The following is a 19,898-nucleotide window of genomic DNA, read 5'->3' as shown; positions in this document are numbered from 1 at the left end:
TACACTCAAAAGACACGAACACATTATCAAAGAGATACCTGCATCATCATGTTTACTGCGGCACTGTTCACAGCAGCCAAAATATGGAACCAACCAAGGTGTCTGTCATCAAATGAGTAGATAAAAAAATGTGGCATATATGCATTATGGAATATTATACAGCTATAAAAAATGAAATTCTATCATTTCTGGTAAAATCCAAGTGGAGGACACCAAATTGAGTGAAACAGATGAATAGAAACATACATTCCCTCAAATGTGGGAGCTAAACCTAAAAATGGGATAAAGAAGCCAAAAACAAAGCCAAAAATGTCTGTGTGTAACAGTTTGCTGCAAATAGTTTTGTCAAACCAATGGTTACGGATGTCACATTACTATATTTTTGATGATTTACAATTATTTTGAAATTTGGCATATGTGGGTGAAATCATCATCTTTCTATATGATTTTTGTTTATAGTCCTTGCCTATGTTTATGTTAAACTGTATTTATGCTTTTATGCCAATATTTATGCTAAACTAGGGTCTTTCAGCTTTTTACTTGTTCAACACTTTGTTCAAGGGAGCACTAAGCATTAATGATGTAAATTATGCTAAAAATATGCTATCTCAAAAATTAAAGAAATGAAGGAGGGAAAGTAGGAAGGAGAGACTGGGAGGGAAAAGAAGAAAATATTATACTCTTAGACTTACATTTATGAACTACACTAAATCTATTAAAAGCTAAAAGTTAAAAGCTAATTATATAATTAGAACTGTATGTTATATGTGATTATAAGTAGATAAAAATGAAAAAAATATAATAAAGCAGGACCTTGATATAACTTACATCAAACTGGATTCCCAAGTAATTCACAGTGATCTCAATGCCTCTTGTGACAGGATCAGTTTTCCCCACTCGATCAAAAACGATGTTGATGGTTGCCTACAAAGACAGAGACTTTACATCTGTGTATCAAAATAACGGCTACTTCAAAAAGTGGCTGAAAATAATGAATTAATTACAACACAGGTGAGAAGGCAATGTTTCTAAAAATGCGATTCTATCCTCAATTCAAATGTGGTGTAGTCGCATATTCTGTAAAGCTGCCGCCTTGCAATGCTGGCATCCTGTATGGGCTGCTCTGCTTCTGATATCCTGCTAACAGCCTAGGGAAAGGGGGTGGATGGTTCCAGAGTTTGAGGTCCTGCTACCCACATGGGAGACCTACATGAAGCTCCTGGCTCTGGGCTCCTGCCTTTGGCCTGGCCTAATGCTGTGGCTGCGGCCTTTTGGAGAGTGAACCAGTGGACAGAAGACTTCTCTGTCTCTCCTGTTCTCTTTGCAACTCTTTCAAACAAATCTTTACAAAAGAATCATAAAGTTTATTTCAGCTGATTATATATAAGCAAACAACAGAAGCCTATACTATCTTTATGCTCTATGAAGAGTAAGGGGAATAAAGCTATGGAATATACACTTTAAGTGCTCAGGAGCCAGGAAAATAACATTCTAGCAGGTTGAAGTCAAAGAAGTCCAGGATTGCTCCTTGTGAGAAGAAAAAAAAAAGTTAAAGGCTAGGAAGCCAACAAAGGTCAAATGGAACCATAAAAACTACAACTAATCCTAAAGGTGACAGTTTAAACAAAGAAAAAAGGACAGGACAAATAAAACTATTTGACAGTTTTAAAGCTAACCATATCAAAAATCACATTACATTTAAATAGGATGAATCATGGATCAGTAAACTCTGCCAGTGTTGTGTGAAAGTAATCAAAGACAATGCATAAACAAATGGGCTTGGCTGTTTCAATAGAACTATTTACAGGGTGGATGTTGTGGTGCAGTGGACAAGTGTGGCACACTTAAGTCAGTGCCTGAAAAGCTGGCATCCGTATCAGAGTGCCAAGTTAAGTTTCAGCTGGTGTGTCTGGGACAGCAGCACATGAGAGACACAGGTTGAGTTCCAGTTGTTTCACTTATGTTCCAGCTTCTGGCGAATGTATGTGGGAGAGCAGCAGTATGCTGCCACACGGGAGACTTGGCACAAGTTCCTGGTTCCTGGCTTCAGATCGGCCCAGGTTAAGCCACTGCTGTGGACATTTGGGGAGTGAACCAACAGATGGAAGATTGCTCTCTCTGTAAACTCTGCTTTCAAATAAATACATCTTTTAAAAAATTAATGAATGACAAAATCCGACATCCTTTCATGATGAACAAGACTAAACACATTGTGCATAGAAGGAACTTCCTCAATCTGATAAAGAAAACTGAGAAAAAACAAAACAGTCAATATTACACTTAATGGTGAAGGACTTGGAGCTGGCACAGGGACATTCAGGCTAATCCTCTGTCTGTAGCGCTGGTATCCCAGTCCTGGGATTCACAGATTTGTATACAAACACTCACAGCGGATTTATTTATAACATCTTCAAACAGAAAACAGCCAAACATCTACCAGCAGCTGAGTAAACACTGACATACATCCACATTACAGTATGCTACTCAGCAATAAAAAAAGGAATAAATTACTGATATATACAATTTTTAAAAAATCATGCTGAGTAATATAAACCAGATAGAAAAGGAGAGAGGCTGGCACAATGACTCAACAGGTTAATCCTTCATCAGCAAGCACCAGCATCCCATATGGGAGTTGTTTAGCGTCCTGGCTCTTCCACTTCCCATCCAGCTCTCTGCTTCTGGCCTGGGAAGGCAGTGGAAGATGGCTCAAGTCCTTGTGCTCCTGCACCCACATGGTAGACCCAGAACAACTCTTGGCTCTGGATCAGCTCAGCTCCAGGCTTTGTGGCCACTTGGGGAGAGAAATAGTGAATGAAAGATCTTTTTCTGTCTTTCCTTTTCTCTATAAATCAGGCTTTGCAATAAAAATCAATCTTAAAAAAAGATGATAGCAATCAGTAGTAAGGGGTATGAAAAAGTTTTGAGGTATTTTCTCTATCTTGATAAGGTGTTAGTTGCTGCAGAAATATTTACGATTTGTAAAAAACTTATTAAATTGTACACCCGACATGGCAAGTATATTTCCAATAATGTTATTAATAAGTCATAAGTTCCCTTAAAGGTTGCATCTCGGGCCCGGCGGCATGGCCTAGTGCCTAAAGTCCTCGCCTTGAACGTGCCGGGATCCCATATGGGCGCCGGTTCTAATCCTGGCAGTTCCACTTCCCATCCAGCTCCCTGCTTGTGGCCTGGGAAAGCAGTCGAGGACGGCCCAAAGCTTTGGGACCCTGCACCTGTGTGGGAGACCCAGAAGAAGTTCCTGGATCCTTGCTTCGGATCGGCATAGCATCGGTTGTTGCACTCACTTGGGGAGTGAATCATTGGACAGAAGACCTTCCTCTCTGTCTCTCCTCGTCTCTGTATATCTGGCTTTCCAATAAAAAAAAAAAGAGGTTGCATCTCAGGGAAAAAACTGAGTCAACATAGTGCCTAAACATACTATTTTCATTCATTCTCTCCCACTGAGTGGATCAAGATTTAAAAATGTCATCTCAGTGGTACCCACATCAATGTATTATAACATTAGATCCATTAAAACCAAAATCTTTCAATCATCTACACTGGTCAATATAAACAAGCTGTCAAATCTCCTCTTTGTGTAAACATGGCCTCAGTAGGAAAGTCATCAAACCAGAAAGTCAAATCAGCCTTTTCTATAATCACACTGAATCTACTCAGACGAGTGAGAAGATCAGTGGGGTACATGAAATGCACACACAGAACAGAACACTAAGGGTCAGCCAGACACAGCCCGGGCTGCACGGATGGAAGATGAATCTCCCTACAGAAATACACCGTACAATTTATTTTGCACTTAAGATTTTACATATACCAATTATTAAAAAGGACGAGTGATTTCTGTTCTGGCTGGAAGGAGTTGAATCAGGTACTCCTGGATAAATGGAAAGAAGAATGAAATAAAAAGACTTCAGATTGAATTCTTACATTTCATAATCTAAAGATTTCTTAATGATTTTTGACAGAAGAAAAATGCAACTTCCCTTTTCTAGGTCATGTGAAAAGGAGAGGGGGGAAACAGTGAGGTTCTGAGACAGGAGAGATCATGTTCCCTGCTGGCATGGCTCAATCTGGAATTTAGTCCAAGGCATCAATCAAATCCACCTTTAACTCTTTACCCATTCCAGGAAAAATTGTCTACACCCTGAGAGTTCAAAATAATTTACTTACCATGAAGATTTTCCAAACGCAGTAAATGGAGAAAAAGTAACCCAAGAAATTAAAATATTTCCCTTTGAAGGTTTTAGAATACTCAATTCTCTCCTAGGGGGAAAACAAACACAAAACACGGTCAGTCAGTGTAAAGTATAAATTTATTTTCAGCAACAGCATTCCCCCCTGTATGCATCACTGGCTCAGGCTAAGACAACAAAACTACCCATGCTAGTAATAATATGAAACTATCAGTACCAGTGGTGGCATTTACTGAAGGTTTACTTTGACACAGAGACTGGGATAAGCATTTTATGTGCATTATCTAATCTTCATAACAAGCTCTCATATGTCCTATTATTTTCACATATGATAAACTGAGTTTTGGGCTAAATAAGTTAAGGTCACGTGCCATGGACCATTCAAGGTAGATATCAGCAGTCTGAGAAGGAGGGAGACAGTTCTGAGCTGAGAGTTCTGGGAACAAACTCTGCTAGGGCGTTCCGCCTGCAAGGCAGCAGTCAAGCCCTCAGCTGCAGGTGGCGTTCTAAGACTCTGAGCTCAGGGAGCTTGTGTGTTCAGGGAGGAATCCTGTTCTTCTGGTGCAGGCTGAGCTCCTGGGGTCTCAGGGGCTCCTTAAGCAGTAGAGTGGGGATGTGATCTTAGACTATCGTGACATCAGTTAATGATGCCTTGACTAAGAAACACTGGTGGGAAGAGCTCAACAAGGAGGAGAGCTCTGGCCCCTTGTTCTTATAAACCTGTACTTTGCATCTGTGTCTGTTTCTTGTATTTAGTTGCACATTATCTCCCTGTTCACCCTAGTTCCTGTGCTGGGTTAGTGGTAAGTGGTACCTGAAAAGAGACCAGAAATGGAAGACTCACTTTGAGTGGAATAAATAAACAAAAAGAGAAAACACAAGACTACTGTCCAAGCATCAAATATTCCTGCAGTAGCGAGTGAGTCCTATGGATGACTAATTGTTAGCCAGAGCAATGGGGCAGATTTATAGTACAGAACGTAGACAATATTGGAGAATACTTAAACGGTTACTTCAAGAAGAGCTAATATCTCAGAAGTTGGTTTCTGCAGCACGAGACCTGAGATTTAGCTGAGGGAAAAAGTAGGTTCATCAACAGGGAGAGAAATTGCTCAAAGTACATTCTCTCTGTGGGTTCATATCAAGCAGGTCCTGGAGCCTTTGCAGCTAGAGGGAGACTGTCCAGTGTGAGGAAGAACAGCTGTTTCTCTCCCAACACTGGTTCCTAACGTGTTTATTCTCCTTCAGTTCCTGATGTGCAGTTTAAACCCACTGCATTGAATCCTGAGGTGACAGGCAGTGGGAGACCTGGATCTGGCATTTCCTGTAATCCAGAGTCTAGATCCTAATAATCCCAATCAGTCATTAGAGACCAGGCTGGATTTGACTGGAAGATTTAAAAATCTCTGATATTGGCTCATGATTTGAGGTCTCCTATGCCCTTTATAATTTTAAGTACATTCCTTCAATGACTTTTATGGAGGTTTTTTTTTTTTTAATCATGAAAGGGTGTTGAGTCTTGTCAAATGCTTTCTCTGCAACTATGAGATGACTTGATTTTTCTTTTTTATTGTATTTATGTAAGTTACGGTGTTTATCAGTCTGTGAATGCTGAACCACCCTCGGACTTCTGGGATATGTTGTACTTACTCAAAATGAATGATCTTTTTGATGTGTTTTGGTTTCAGTTTGCTGGCATTCTGTTGAGAATCTTTGCATCTATGTTCATTAATAATATAGATCTCTGTACTTTCTCTTCATGTCATGTTAATACAATCTCTTTAAATTTTGGAAAAAAAAATCTCTTTGAGAAATTGTAGCTCAAGACAGGGCTAATACTCCTTTTACTGTGTCTTTAATTGGAGGCACCTTCTCGGGCCTGGCTTAGCTCCAGCTGATTGGATGTGGCTTGCTTTTGCTTGTTTAGATGGAGGAAGACTACTTACTACAGAAAAATGAATACTATGAGCAAGCTCAGAAGCAGGACAGGACCAAGTGGAATAATAGGATTAATATGATGTATGACATGCTTACAGGCCAGGACAATATACTACTATTGATTGGCAAAGCATTTATCCTGCCAATGCTTATGATCAGATTAGAGTGTACTCATGGCACATGGATGCCCTTGCTTGGCAAAGGAGATTTACCAGGAAATTTTGCTAAATGCCTTCAAGGACCTAATGAACATTCTGCAGATTGCATGAACAGGTTGATGAGACAAATTCACTGCCAAGTAAACAGCTCTCCAGCTGGGGAGATACTAGTGAGACAGCTTGCATGTGAAAATGCTAAAGCAGACTGCAAAATGGTTATGTGTCCATTCAAGAGAGGGAGGCACATCTGAAGGATCAGAGCTTGCTGAGATGTTGGGAGCAGTCCACATCAGGCTCAAGCCTTTGCTGCAGCCATGCAGAAGGCCCAGAAAATTTGTGTTAATTGTGGTAGTTAGCCATATTCAGGCAGAGTGCAGAGTGTTAGTAAAAATATCTGTGGCTTTCAGAGACCTACTTTTACAGTTGTTAATGCCTTCATTCAAGGTTCCAATGCTTCTGGCCTCTATATGTGTTGTAACATAGGCAATCACTGGGCTAGTCAGTACAGGTCAAAGTTTCACAAAATGCTCAGCCTTCACAAGGTGTTCAGGTACAGGGAAACAGGAGGAAGGCTTCTCCCAGCCCAGTCAACTGTGGGCTCAGATACCTCCTCCAGCGAGAGGTCCCAGGCTTATTCTGTCAACATCCCAAGACATTGCAGGAAGTGTCGACCTTGATTTAAGCAATGTGGTCAATGTGACTTTGACACCAGGAATGAAAAGGTAGGCAACTCCTATTGAAGTTTATAGTCCATTGCTCCCAGGCACTGTAGGGCTTCCTGCAGGGCACAGTCATTAGCACTTGATGAGGACTCTGTTTTAAAAGGATACAGATGCAGAATATACAGGAGAAATAAAATCTTGTCTGAAGCATATCATATAAATCTTATTTTTCCAGGAGACAAAATAACACAAATTATTATTTGTCCAATATGACCATTGAGAAAAACAAAAAGAAAACATCAGGGTGATAATGGTTTTGGTAGCTCTGATGTCTATTAAACACAACAAATAACTATGAAAGATCTATTATGTGCTTTAAAACTCAGGAACAAAATTTTGAAGGTCTCCTTGACACAGGAACAGACATCAGAGTGATTGCATGACATAACTGCCCTTGCCTGTCAGTGGTCACTTATTGAGGCAAATGGGAGATTAGTGGGATAGGGATTCTAGGAAATACTTGTAAGAGTGCCGCTGTCTTCAAATGGCAGGACCTAGACAGAGTACCAGGATATCGTAAACCTTATGTGGTTCCAGGCATAACATTAAATTTATGGGGCAGAGACATTTTATCTGTTTTATTCAACTTACAAATTCAAATAGCAAGTGGAAAGGTATGGCAATGTGCCACAAAATAGGATATTAAAAAAAAAATGACAGTGGTTATGAAAATGTAATCAAGGTAAAAAACAACCTATTCAGTCAGAGACCAATGTGGAAGGAAAAGGTTTGGGACATCAGCCTTTTTAGGAGCGGCCAGTGACCAATCTCCTCACTCATTTACAGGTCCTATTACTTGGAAATCTGATGATCCCATTTAGCTGGATCAATGGTCTCTTTCCAAGAACATTTCCCATATTGAACAATTAATAAAATAACAGCTTGATGCAGAACACATAAAGCCACCTAATAGTCTTTGCAATATCCCCATATTTCCTCTTCCAAACAAGACCATTAGAAAATGGCATCTCCTGAATGATTTCTAGGCAGTCAACGCAACCATGCTACCCAGGGGCGCTTTTCTCATCAAATTCCTTTAGTTTGGTCTTAAAGACTGTTCTTATCTATCCTTGCAGCTATCCCTTTAGCTTCTCAGGATAAACAGTGCTTTGCATTTTCTGTCCCTTCTATTAACAACATTGCACTTACACAAGGCTATCAATGGAAAAGTGTTACCACAGCTTGCTCCTGTGAGATATCATTTTCCTATAGCTTATCTTATCCATTATACGAATGACATTTTAATGATGTGTTCTTCAGTGGGGGAGAGGTTACAACAGGTTTATAATTCCTCCTTAGCTCATTTGAGCTATGGGGGTTAAAAACTGCCACGAAAAAAATTCAACACTGCCCATCTTTCCAATATTTATGAACATTAATAGATGAGTATATAATTAGGTCACAAACAATCCAAATCAGGTAAGACAGTTTAAAAACCTTAAATGACTGGCAGAAAGCCTTGGGTGATATTAGTTGGTTTGGCCATTGTTAACGTTAACTACAAAAGATTTATGACACCTGCCTGAGATACTGAGGAATGACCCTAACTTAATCTCCTCTCCACAACACACTCCTCAGGCTCTTGCAGATTTACAAAAGGTAGAAAGAACACAGTGATTGGTCCAAGCCTTCCAAGCTGATGAATATTTGTTACTTCTTACACAAATTAATACTACACAATGGACTGCTAACAGGCTAATATGTCAGGACCCAAATCAAGTAAAAATTATTGAGTGGATTTCATATGCAAAACTCCTACTACTTACACAGAACAAATAATTTTCTCATTTCTCATTACCCTTACAAGAAAGAGATGTTTGCAATTATGTAGAATTGAGCCAGAAATTATCTACGTTTTTCTCACACAGAATCAGATTTACATGCTTTACGTCTCTGATCTTTTATGACAGATTGTTTGTGCAGGTTTTTAAAGCCTATTCTCTTTAGCATGAACATCTAATAAACTTCTCTAATTTGCCAAAGTAGTTCCAAATATTCTTGTTGAGGTTATTAAACATCAGTCTACAAAGCAATCTCTCACAGAGTTTTTACAGATGCTTCCAAGTCTGGGATGGCAGGATTATGTCCAAGACCACATGTCACCAAATCCAAACCTTATTCCTCTGTTCAAAGGGCTGAACTGTTTATTATTGTAAAAGTGTTCAGTTTCTTTTTTCCTGCTAATCTTGGGATTGCTTGGCTGCCGTTTTTCTAGCTACTTCAAATGTACAGTTAGTATGGTTAATTCATTTACTTGGCTTTTTTTTTTTTCTTTTTCGGTGCTTTCTGTGTTATGGCGTGTGTGTATTAAAGCACATCACACACAGATGTGAAGATACAGTGCAGTGTGCATCTCTAATTCCAAATCAAAGATGGACTCCCAATGAAACTGTTCACTATATCTTGACAACAGGATGCTGGACTCTGCCATTGTCCATGCCTACAATGTTAGGACACACTTAAATAGCAGAATGATGGACTTATGATGATACTATTGTAATGACGTGGGGGAAACTAGTGGCGGGATGGGAGTTGGGGAAGGAAATCCCAGAGCCTATGAAGCTGTGTCATGAAATAATAAAATAAATTTAAAAAGTGTGCTAAGTTGGGCCCGGCGCGGTGGCGCAGTGGTTAAGGTCCTCGCCTTGCATGCCCGGGATCCCATATGGGCGCCGGTTCTAATCCGGGCAGCCCAGCTTCCCTTCCAGCTCCCTGCCTGTGGCCCGGGAAAGCAGTCAAGGACGGCCCAAAGCTTTGGGACCCTGTACCCGCGTGGGAGACCCGGAAGAGGCTCCTGGCTTCGGATCGGCATAGCATCGGCTGTTGCGCTCACTTGGGGAGTGACTCATCGGACGGAAGATCTTCCTCTCTGTCTCTATTCTCTGTATATCTGCCTTTCAATAAAAATAATAAAATCTTTAAAAAAAAAAGTGTGCTAAGTTTCCTGGTCTCCCCTGATAAAATCACAGAAACCCAATACTCTGATGTATGCTGGTTAGAAACCGCTAAAACATTTTGTTGATGAAGAATTGTTCATTGTTTTAGACTGTGTAAATAGTTATCTAGGAGCATGTCTGTCCTTTGTCTATTACCCACACTGATCTTCCCGGTCCACCTAGTCCTGGTGATGCCATTGCTGATGGTTTAACTGCATCTGTAATGCAAGAACCTCTGGCAGTCTTAGCAATGGGAATGGGATGTGACCTTAGATTACTGCCATGTCAGTAGAGAAATCTGATATCCTAATAAAAACCTAGGAACAGCTCCACATGTTTCCCATCCCTGTTGTATAGGTGAAACCTCTGACCTCCCACCTTTCTAAATCTCTACTTTGTGTCTGTCTTGTATCTACCTGGCACTATTTCCCTTTCTCTGGGGTGGGTGGAGGTCATGGTTGTCACACAGCTTGTGAGCCGTCTCAGAGCTGTGCTCAGAGCCTGTGTGAATCTCTATCTTACTGTCCCTATGAAGTTACCCTCAGAAATTATTAAAAGCTTGTAAACTTCAGTAAAAGATATTTGCATTTTTCAAGTTTACTGTATTCTGGGCGAACATAGGACAGTTACCTCTTGAAGTTAGGACACTTCTTGACCTAGAGGCATTAAGGTAAGGCTAACCCATGGCACACAGGTATCTACTGCTTTTGTATTAAGCTGTAAGGGAATAAAGGGAACAAGAAGGAATCTTGATCAAGGGTCAGCAGAAGTGGTACATGTCACTTTCCCAGATGCTTACTGGGAGAACTCCGTGAGAGTTCTGCAGGTGATAAAGGCACTTGGTGAAGATGCAGACCCCTCATACCCCAGGCTTCAGGGCTGACACTGAACCTGCACTGAATGGCCACTGTGGCCACTAAGAAGACACTTAATCTTGTTCTCTCTCCAATTATATTGACAAAAATCATATTTAGTTCAGTTTCTTGCTTTGTACCTTGGTAGCATAGAGATCAGCTGTTTCCAGAAAAAGTTGCCTGCTTAATTCTTCCAAAGCATCCACTTCCTGTTGAATAAGAGTAAGATCTGGTACAAAATGGGCATTAAGGTTTAAACCACATAGAAATTAAAAACAAACAAACAAACAAACAAAGAATAGCAGTGAAGAAAGCATTTGCTGTTGGTTTCTCTTGGCACACCCTGAGAACAGTCTGTATCTTCAGTTTGTTTCACAAACAGCTGTGTTACGCACAGCACTTTTCCCACCCCAACACAGGTGTGAAAGCTGTGCTGCAAAGAGAATCACTGCTGATCTCTCACTCAGTTTCTCCAAGTTTGTGTTTTCGATACTTTCTAGGCATCTGATTAAATTAAGTCTAACATGATTTCCAGGATCTCAAGTGATTTCATAATAACCCTAACACCCAAAATAGAGCATAGTTTTCATACATTATCTGAGTAAGGACGATGTTTGGAAAGGGAACTGACATTTACTGAGTTATGGACATCTTTCATTCCCGTAACAGTCCCATGGAGCAGCTATTTCCATTTTGCAGATGAGGAAAGTAAAGCTCAGAGAGCTGAATAACTTGCTTAAAGTCACATATCTAATAGGTGTAGATGGAAAGTTACATCTGCCAACCCCTGCTCTTTCCACTAAGCTGTGCTACTTTCCAAGACCCAGTGGGTAGTGTTAACTATTCTCTCCACGTTGGAAACATAGGCTCAGAGGTTAGATACTCCCAATACATGTACTATCACTAAAATAGCTTATACTTGCACTTTTGGACTTTACGGATTTTTAAGCAATAAAAAAGATGGAGGTAGCACTGTGGTTTAAAGAGTAAAGCTGCTGCCTGGGGTGCCAGGATTCCAATGGGTGCTGGTTTGTGTCCTAGGTGCTCCACTTCATATCTAGCTCCCTTCTAATGTTCCTGGGAAAGCAGTAGAAGCTGACTCAAGTCCTCAGGCCTCTGCACCTATGATGGGAGACCTGGAAGAAGCTCTAGGCTTTGGATCAGCCCAACTCTGGTCATGGTGGCCATTTGGAGAGTTATGAAAGATCTTTATCACTCAGCCTTTAAAAAAAAAAGCAACACCAAACCAAACCAAAAAACCTACCCTTATTTCTAAAACAATACACTCACTGACTTTAATCCAAATTCTCCCTTCTTCTGTGACTTTTCTATTATCTAAAATCAACAAATGTCATTCAGTTCCTTCCTCAGCATGCCTGCTGCTGGCATGGTGTAGGCAATCAAACAATACAACCTAAAATGATTAGGTATTAGGCTCCCTAAAGAGAAATGCTATACTCAGTTCATCATTTTGTCCCTTAGTACTCTGCTTGGAAATAGAAGATATGAAATAAATGTTTCTTGTTGAAAAGAACCTAAATTAATCACTTTTCTTTCTCTGTCATAAACATCTTGCTTTCCTTTGGTCTTACATTTATCTGTATTTGACAGCTGAAGGATCTAAGTCATAATTTTTAATAACAGACTACATCCTTCTCCAACTGAAACCAAAAAGCAAAATGCTACAGCAGGACACAGCAATATGTTATCTGAAGCCTAGTTCTCTGTATTCCCAGCCGAAAAGCCTAAGGGTCACAGGGATGTGGTTCTTTAGACTGGGAGAAGTTCTACATCATATTCAGTTGGGCCGGGAATAATCTATTATTTCTAACTGAGTATCTTGATTTTTTTTTAAACCACAAAGTTACTAGCCAAGCACAGCTACTTAAAACTTGCTTAGGAATGCTAATCATTTGAGAAATGGGACTTTATCAACTCTTATACAAACCACCCATTAAGGAAGCCATCATTTTTGTGGTGGTTTCTCAAGAGTCGGGAGACGTAATGGTGAACTAGGAAGAGGAGACCACAATTCTGTTCCTAGCTTTGCCACAAACCCACTGCGTGACTTTAGCTCTCTGGCACCTATTTTTTCCCCTGTAAAATGGAAAGACTGAATTTTTAGAAGTCCTTTAACTCAAAGAAAACAATTTTACGATCTTAAATGGATGCTAGAAACATGACTCTACACACTATTTCCTAAGTCTTGTATGGGCCAGGTTGGACTGCGATGCAGTCAGGGACCTTTGAAGTGCTATCCCAACACGACTTTTTTCTTCTGCCATTGGACCAGAGCTGAGAAAAGGAATCAACAGTAATTTAAAGGATACTTTCACTTCCAGGTGCTGAAGTAGTGACACTCTTTATCATTCCCCAGAATCCTGAAGGTTTGTTATGCACCTCCCCCTTTTGGAACATAGTTCTCCGTGCCATTGCCATCCTGAAATGAAAGCAAATATAACATCTCAGCAAGAAAGCATGGATTCTCACAGTCCAATCCCATCCACTTTCCAGCTTCACAAGTGCTTATCCCACTTGCCAAGTTCTTCAGGAAAGGACCCTGATGCTGGAATCCTACTTCCTGCTACCTACGGCTGAGGGGGACCTGCACACTCTCAGGAGCAATGTGGACTCAGGGAAGGAGCACTGAAGTTGGAGTCAGACAATAAACTTGGGGACTGGCTCTGCCACACAGAAGCTGAGGCCTCGAGTTTCCATTTCCTCATCTCTGGAGGGTTGTGAAGATCACTGAAATAGTTTGTAAAAACTAATACAGTTAATTACAAAGTGCAATGGACTTATTAATAATGGCTACAGTTATCATTTAAGGACAAAAAAAATGGATCTGATACATGGTAGGAATGCAATAAAACAAACAAAAGGCAAAGTAAAATCACTCTACCCTGCTCTGTTCTGAAACTTTTGTCTCCCTCTACTTCAAGCGCTTCACTTCACTTCATTACAATCTATCAACAGGAAATCTACCATCTCTTTCTGCTGTCTTCTCCATGTATAGAAAGCCAATTAGCCTGTGGTAGCTTCTGGCATGTTCTAACCCACAATAAAGATCTTAAGGACAGGTTTCTCAAGAAGTTTAAAAAAAAAAACATCAAGGTGGGTGTTTGGCTTAGTGATTAAGGTTCTGCTTGGGATAGCTGCATCCCACATCAGAATGCCTGCACTAATTCAGCATCCTGCTAATGGACATCCTGGGCAGCGGTAGGGGGGACAGCAGATCATGGCTCAAGTATTTGGGTGCTTGACGCCTCTGTCAGAGAGCTAGATTGAGTTCCAGGCTCCTGGTTTCACTGACTCCAGTCTGGCTCTAGGAGTGGGCATTTGTTGGATGAACTAGCAGATGAAAGAATGATCTGTTTATGTCTGTCTCTGACACTTTCAAATAAACACAGGTGCCGGCACAGTGCCGTAGTAGGCCAATTCTCCACCTGTAGCACTAGCATCCCCTATGGGTGCTGGCTCATGTTGCGGCCGATCCATTTCCCATCCAGCTCTCTGAGTATGACCTCGGAAAGCAGTGGAGGATGACCTAAGTCCTTGGGCCCCTACACCCATGTGGGAGACCTGGAAAGAAGCTCTTGACTACTGGCTTCGAATTGGCTCAGCAATAGCTTTTGCATTCTCTGTTTATAGCTCCCAACAAGGTACAAATTTATCAGCTTTGCTTAACTTTTGAAGAGTGTTTTTGTTTTCTTTTATTACTTGTATTGACTGGATACACCTTTGGTAAATATCTCTTTTTTACTGGATTCTATTGCTCCTTTCAATTGGCTCTCACAACGCAAACTATCAACTTGTTGCTTCAGTTCTTGGCTGCAGCACTGCAGGGCCTGGAGACGGTCACTGGCAGCCTTGCTAGCATCCTGCTGCTGTGCCAGTTTCCAGGGACATCCCAGGCAGTATTTAAATGCACTGTGCCACAGTGTCTGGCCCTTTTCTTCATTTCTCTGAATCTATTTGCAAAAGCTATTTTCAAGTCTTTGCTGAGACTTCCCATGTGGAGCCATTTGGAGTTAGTTCCTAATGATGACTTTTTATCTTGCATATGAGTCATACAGTTCTAGTAGTAAATTCTGGTGGAAGGCTTGATAGTGTGGATAACATGACTGTCAAGTTTTTTGTAGTAGTAGGCAGCTAAATTAACTTGGACTCAAACTGTGAAATCTGTCCCAGCTTCAGCAACTAATGTTTCTTTTCAATTGTTCGGCTGCCGGCTGGTCCTTTTAGCCTCCCTGATGCGCTTCTCAGCCTGAGCTTGGTAAGCCAGGAGTTAAGAAGGAATTTGGATAGTTTATACCCATTATAGGATTTTGTGCTTCTTTTGCTTCTGGGGATATTCTAAATTTCAAACAGAGTTGCTAGTCCTGAGTTCTAACTTCGGATACATCCAGCCAAGCTGAGGCTTTAACTATCTCATCCAAGCTGTGCGTACAATCTGCAGTTTAGGAAACACATGCAATCAGAGGCGCAGCACGTTTGTGGTTCACACCAGAAAGCAATGCTGTCTTCGAAGGGGAAATTTCCTTTCAGTCCCTGCCAACTTCTTCCTCAGGTCCTCTGGTATTCCTTGTGTTCATGGCGTGTAGAGCAATGAGGAAGCAATTTGGGTAAAGTTTAGACTTAGATTCTGAATCTCAGCTCTGTGGTATTTCTCTTATCTTTGAAATTTCTTTTTAAATTTCCAGTTACTCTACAGAGAGTAGAGTGGGTGGGTGGTAACTGAGAAGCAACAGGGAAGGCTTAAATACCTAACAACTGATGATCCATTCAAGCTGCTATTTGACTCTTTTCATTTCCCAGTGATTTCAATTTAAAAAAAAAAAAAAAAAGTTTCCCTAGGGCGTGGCGCGGTAGCCAAGTGCCTAATGTCCTCGCCTTGCACGCCAGGATCCCATATGGGTGCCGATTCGAATCCCAGCAGCAATGCTTCCCATCCAGCTCCCTGCCTGTGGCCTGGGAAAGCAGTAAAGGATGGCTCAATGCCTTGGGACCCTGCACCTGTGTGGGAGATCCAAAAGAAGCTCTGGGCTCCTGGCTTCGGATCGGCATGGCTCTGGCTGTTGCAGACACTTCGGGGGAGTGAATCAGCAGATGGAAGATCTTCTTTGTCTCTCCTCCTCTCTGTATATCTGACTTTCCAATAAAAATAAACAAATCTTAAAAAAAGTTTCCCTCGTTTTTATGATATTCTGTATTAGAAATTGCTTCAATATTTCACACTGCCTTTTCTCTACTTTGAAATCAGCTGTGGCCAGCGCTAACAATTCATCACTGAATGTACTATTTTCCTTATCCCTTCACAATTTCAAAAAGAGAACTAACATAAAGTTAACATAAAGTTAAGATTTTTCCTCCAGTCTTCCCAATGACAAGATGTGTTCTTTCATCCTTTTCCCATTTACATTTTGTTAAAGAAAGGATGCTGTTTTTTTCACTATGGCCCTCTACTGCTAAACCAAAAGATGGGTTTCTGGTCACTACTCCCTAGCTGTAAGTGCTGACAGAACTAGCTATTCTAAGTTCTGGCAAGTGGCAAGGGCACTGCACAAATTCCAAAGGCCCCAGTGTTATAACGCTGGCTGTCGATCTGTTCTGTTAGTTCCACTGGGTAAAGGACTGTGCTAATGGCATTAGTTTGGGGGCGTCTACTTTTGAGGTTTACTCAAATAAGTAAGACCTATCACAGAACCACAAACCATCTCTGAGCTGCCTAAACAGGGTCTTATAGAAGAACTACGCTACAGTCTTTGTACGTCAGAGCTAACTCCTGATCACAACTAGTGTGAAGTAGCTTAAAAGCATTTACCCATATTTAACGTGGGCCATGGCTGCAATTTTACGCATTCATTTTCTGAAGAAATAGAGCAAGGGCCTGGCGCAGTAGCTTAGCGGCTAGTCTTCGCCTTGCATGCCCAGGATCTGATGTGGGTGCCGGTACTGATCCCGGTGGCCTCGTTTCCCATCCAGCTCTCTGCTTGCGTTCTGGGAGGGCACTTTGGGACAGCCCAGGGCCTTGGGACTCTGCAACTGTGTGTGAGACCCGAAGGAGGCTCTGGGATCCTGGGTTTGGATAGGCACAGCTCCGGCCGTGGCGGCCACCTGGGGAGTGGGTCAGCAGATGGGGGAACATCCTCTCCATCTCTCCTCCTCTCTGTATATCTGACTTTCCAATAAAAACAAAGAAATAAAGGGAGAATAATCTCAGGAATCAAAATGTCATTGTTCCCAAAGAACTATCTCAATATAAAACTTTATCAAGCAGTTCAGCATACTTGGAGTCCTAGAAAAGAGTCGAGAAACTATTTGAAGAAATGATTAAAAACTTCCCATATTAGATGGAAAACATTAATGTACAGATCCAGGAAGCTAAAATAACTCCAAGTAGGATAAACAACAAAGAAAACTACAGCTAAATTCATGTAATGAATGCAAAGATAAAGAAAAAATCTTGAAAAAAACAAGAGAAAAATGATATATACAGAAGACCAACTTAAAAAAAAATTATTTACCAATATTTCAAAATATGAAGTAAACATGTGAAAATCAAAAGCTTTCGTATTTGTTAGCTATGAAAACGTGGCTATTAAAATGAAAAACTATAATCATTCAAAAAGCAAAACACTTAGGGATAAGCTTAACAAAATATATAGGACTCATATGCTGAAAATGACAAAACTACATGGAAAGAAACCAAAGATCTAAGTGGAAAGACATATCATGCTTACGGCTTGGAAAACAACATAGTGATGATGCTAATTCTCCTCAAGCTGATATTCAAGTTTGATTAATTTCAAAATCTAAATAAAGTTTCTTGTATATGGTCCTGTACACTGGCTCCTTGTACAGGGTCCTATACATATTTAATAGCTATTTATCTGTCTCTCAAATAAAAATAATTTTTAAAAGGCAATGGGTGTTCAGCCTCAGTGCTCATGCCCCACAGCAGAGCTCTTGCCTTCACCTCCCTGCTCCGGCTCCTGACTCCAGCTTCCCGCCCATGCAGACCGTGGGAGGCAGCAGTGACGGCAGCTACTGATGCTGGAAACCTGAACTGAGTTCCTGGCCCCGATCCAGCTATAGCCATTGCAGGCATCTGGAAAGTAAGCTGGCAAGTGAGCATTCTCTTTCTACCCCTCCACAAATACATTTGGAAAATAATGTGGAAATTTGGAAATAATATGGAAAGGAAAAAACAAAACACCAAAAACCAAACTAGATACATGGTTTTGAAAAAGAACAAGAGTGTAATTGATCTGATTTCAAAACTTATATAATTCTAGTAATCAAGATCATGTGATGCTAGAGCAATGGGACAGAACAGAGAACTCTGGAATAGTAAAACTAAACAAGAAGACACTTTCTGCCAGCAGCAATTCACAGGTAAATTTTTTTGTTGTGAATTTCTAACAGTACAAATTTTTCATGAGCTGACCTTACCTTTTCTTTTTGCTTATGATCATATCCATGGTTTGGAGCAGCCGTCGTTCCAGGGCTAGAATATCTGTGTCAGTTACATTCCTAGAAGAAGTATAAAGTGTTAACAATGTTTTTGGAACCCATCCTTGGGCACAATACAAAGCAACTGGAAAAACACATACACTTCAGTTGTCTCCTGGCAATTCTGGGATCTGTCTTCTTCTAGGAAACATTAAAATGACTGTATTAGGCTACAACAATTCTGTGGCTACAATGTTCATGGCAGCTTAGGGCGGTGGAAGGTTATTCATCTCTCTCATAGTCTTTCTTAGCTTTGATCCAGCAATATTTAGGATATATGAAAAGCACACTGTGAACTTGGAATTCTTCCACTCTGCTTCTAAGAGGAACTGATTTTACTGAAGCTGAGAGTGCACTAGAAATACGCCTTGAGAAAGTGTGCTTGGGCTATTGCCATTTAAATGAGGACTGAGCATTTAGCCTAGCAGTTATGATGCCCAAGATTCAGACTGGAGCGTTTGGGCTTAACAACTGTCTCCGGCTCCCAACTCCAACTTCCTGCTAATGTAAACGCTGGGGAGCAGCAGCAATGGTTCCAGGAATTGGGCTCCTGCTGCTCACTGGGAAACCTGGATAGGGTTCCTGGCTTCCAGTTTTTGCCAGGCCCAGTCCTGGCAGTTGCAGGCGCTTGGTTGAATAAACAGATGGACTGCTAAGCTCTCTCTTAAAAAAAAAAAAAAAGGCAAATGAGGGGAAGCAATATACATTATAAGACAGATAAGACACTTAAAATCCTAAGAGAATATCTGCAGGAAAGGAGGAAGAATAATATGTAAGTATTAAATATGTTATGACATATATTCAAGAAGAATGGGAGGGCCCAGCATGATGGCTCAACGGCTAACTCCTCCCCTTGCAAGATAAGAGCGCTGGTTTGTGTCTTGGCTGCTCCACTTTCCCATCCAGCCTTCCTGCTTGTGGCCTGGGAAAGCAGCAGAGAATGGTCCAAAGCCTTGGGACCCTGTACCCGTGAGAGAGACGCAGAAGAAGCTATTGGCTGCTGTGGCCATTTGGGGAATGAACCAGTGGATGGAGGATCCTTTTGACTCTCCTTCCCTCTGTGAAATCTGCCTTTCCAATTTAAAGAAAGAAGGGAAAAAGGAACGGGGGAAAAAGAAAAAGCAACAAAGTGTTCATTACCTGAGGAAGTAAGACATGTAAGTATATGGGCAGTTGACAGCACCAAATCCAGAAAGTAGGGCCATGAAAGTCACCCCGATCACACCAACCCGGCTGATGAGCTGTTCTATGGATAAGATCCCTAAAAACATGAAAGCACATTCATGCAGGTAACACAGGTAAAAAGGCTCTCATCTGTGTGGCAAAGGAAAACACTGAACACATCCACCAGCACAGATGCCTTAACCCTCCCACACCAACAGTAAGTTATTAATTTGGAAGCCTATCTATAATAAATAAATGTCTACTAATTATCCTCTTATCCCTTAGGCCTTAGAGTAACCCTTTTATTGCATAATAATGGTAAAAACTTTAAAAAAGTAATAATAGTTGTAAATAACACAGTAAAATATTTTTAGTAAAAATTTTGGCAAAAAAAAGT

General features: G+C 40.9%; 1 protein-coding gene across 2 annotated transcripts in view; it reads right to left on the bottom strand.

The window, feature by feature from the left end:
* Positions 1–19,898, bottom strand: part of LOC121168352 (Golgi pH regulator) — a 44,331-nt gene that overhangs the window by 5,235 nt on the left and 19,198 nt on the right. For both annotated transcript variants that reach the window (XM_040998358.1, XM_040998359.1), the window contains exons 6-11: positions 19,478–19,598; positions 18,278–18,358; positions 13,153–13,262; positions 10,963–11,051; positions 4,192–4,284; positions 829–924 (exon numbers count right to left, since the gene is read on the bottom strand). In XM_040998358.1, coding sequence (XP_040854292.1) covers positions 829–924; positions 4,192–4,284; positions 10,963–11,051; positions 13,153–13,262; positions 18,278–18,358; positions 19,478–19,598 — 590 coding nt within the window. The remainder of the gene's footprint in view (positions 1–828; positions 925–4,191; positions 4,285–10,962; positions 11,052–13,152; positions 13,263–18,277; positions 18,359–19,477; positions 19,599–19,898) is intronic.

Source organism: Ochotona curzoniae, unplaced genomic scaffold (assembly GCF_017591425.1).
Source record: "Ochotona curzoniae isolate NIBS_2020 unplaced genomic scaffold, NIBS_Ocur_1.0 scaffold_1037, whole genome shotgun sequence".
Classification (NCBI taxonomy): domain Eukaryota; kingdom Metazoa; phylum Chordata; class Mammalia; order Lagomorpha; family Ochotonidae; genus Ochotona; species Ochotona curzoniae.
This window is presented reverse-complemented; position numbering and strand designations above follow the sequence as displayed.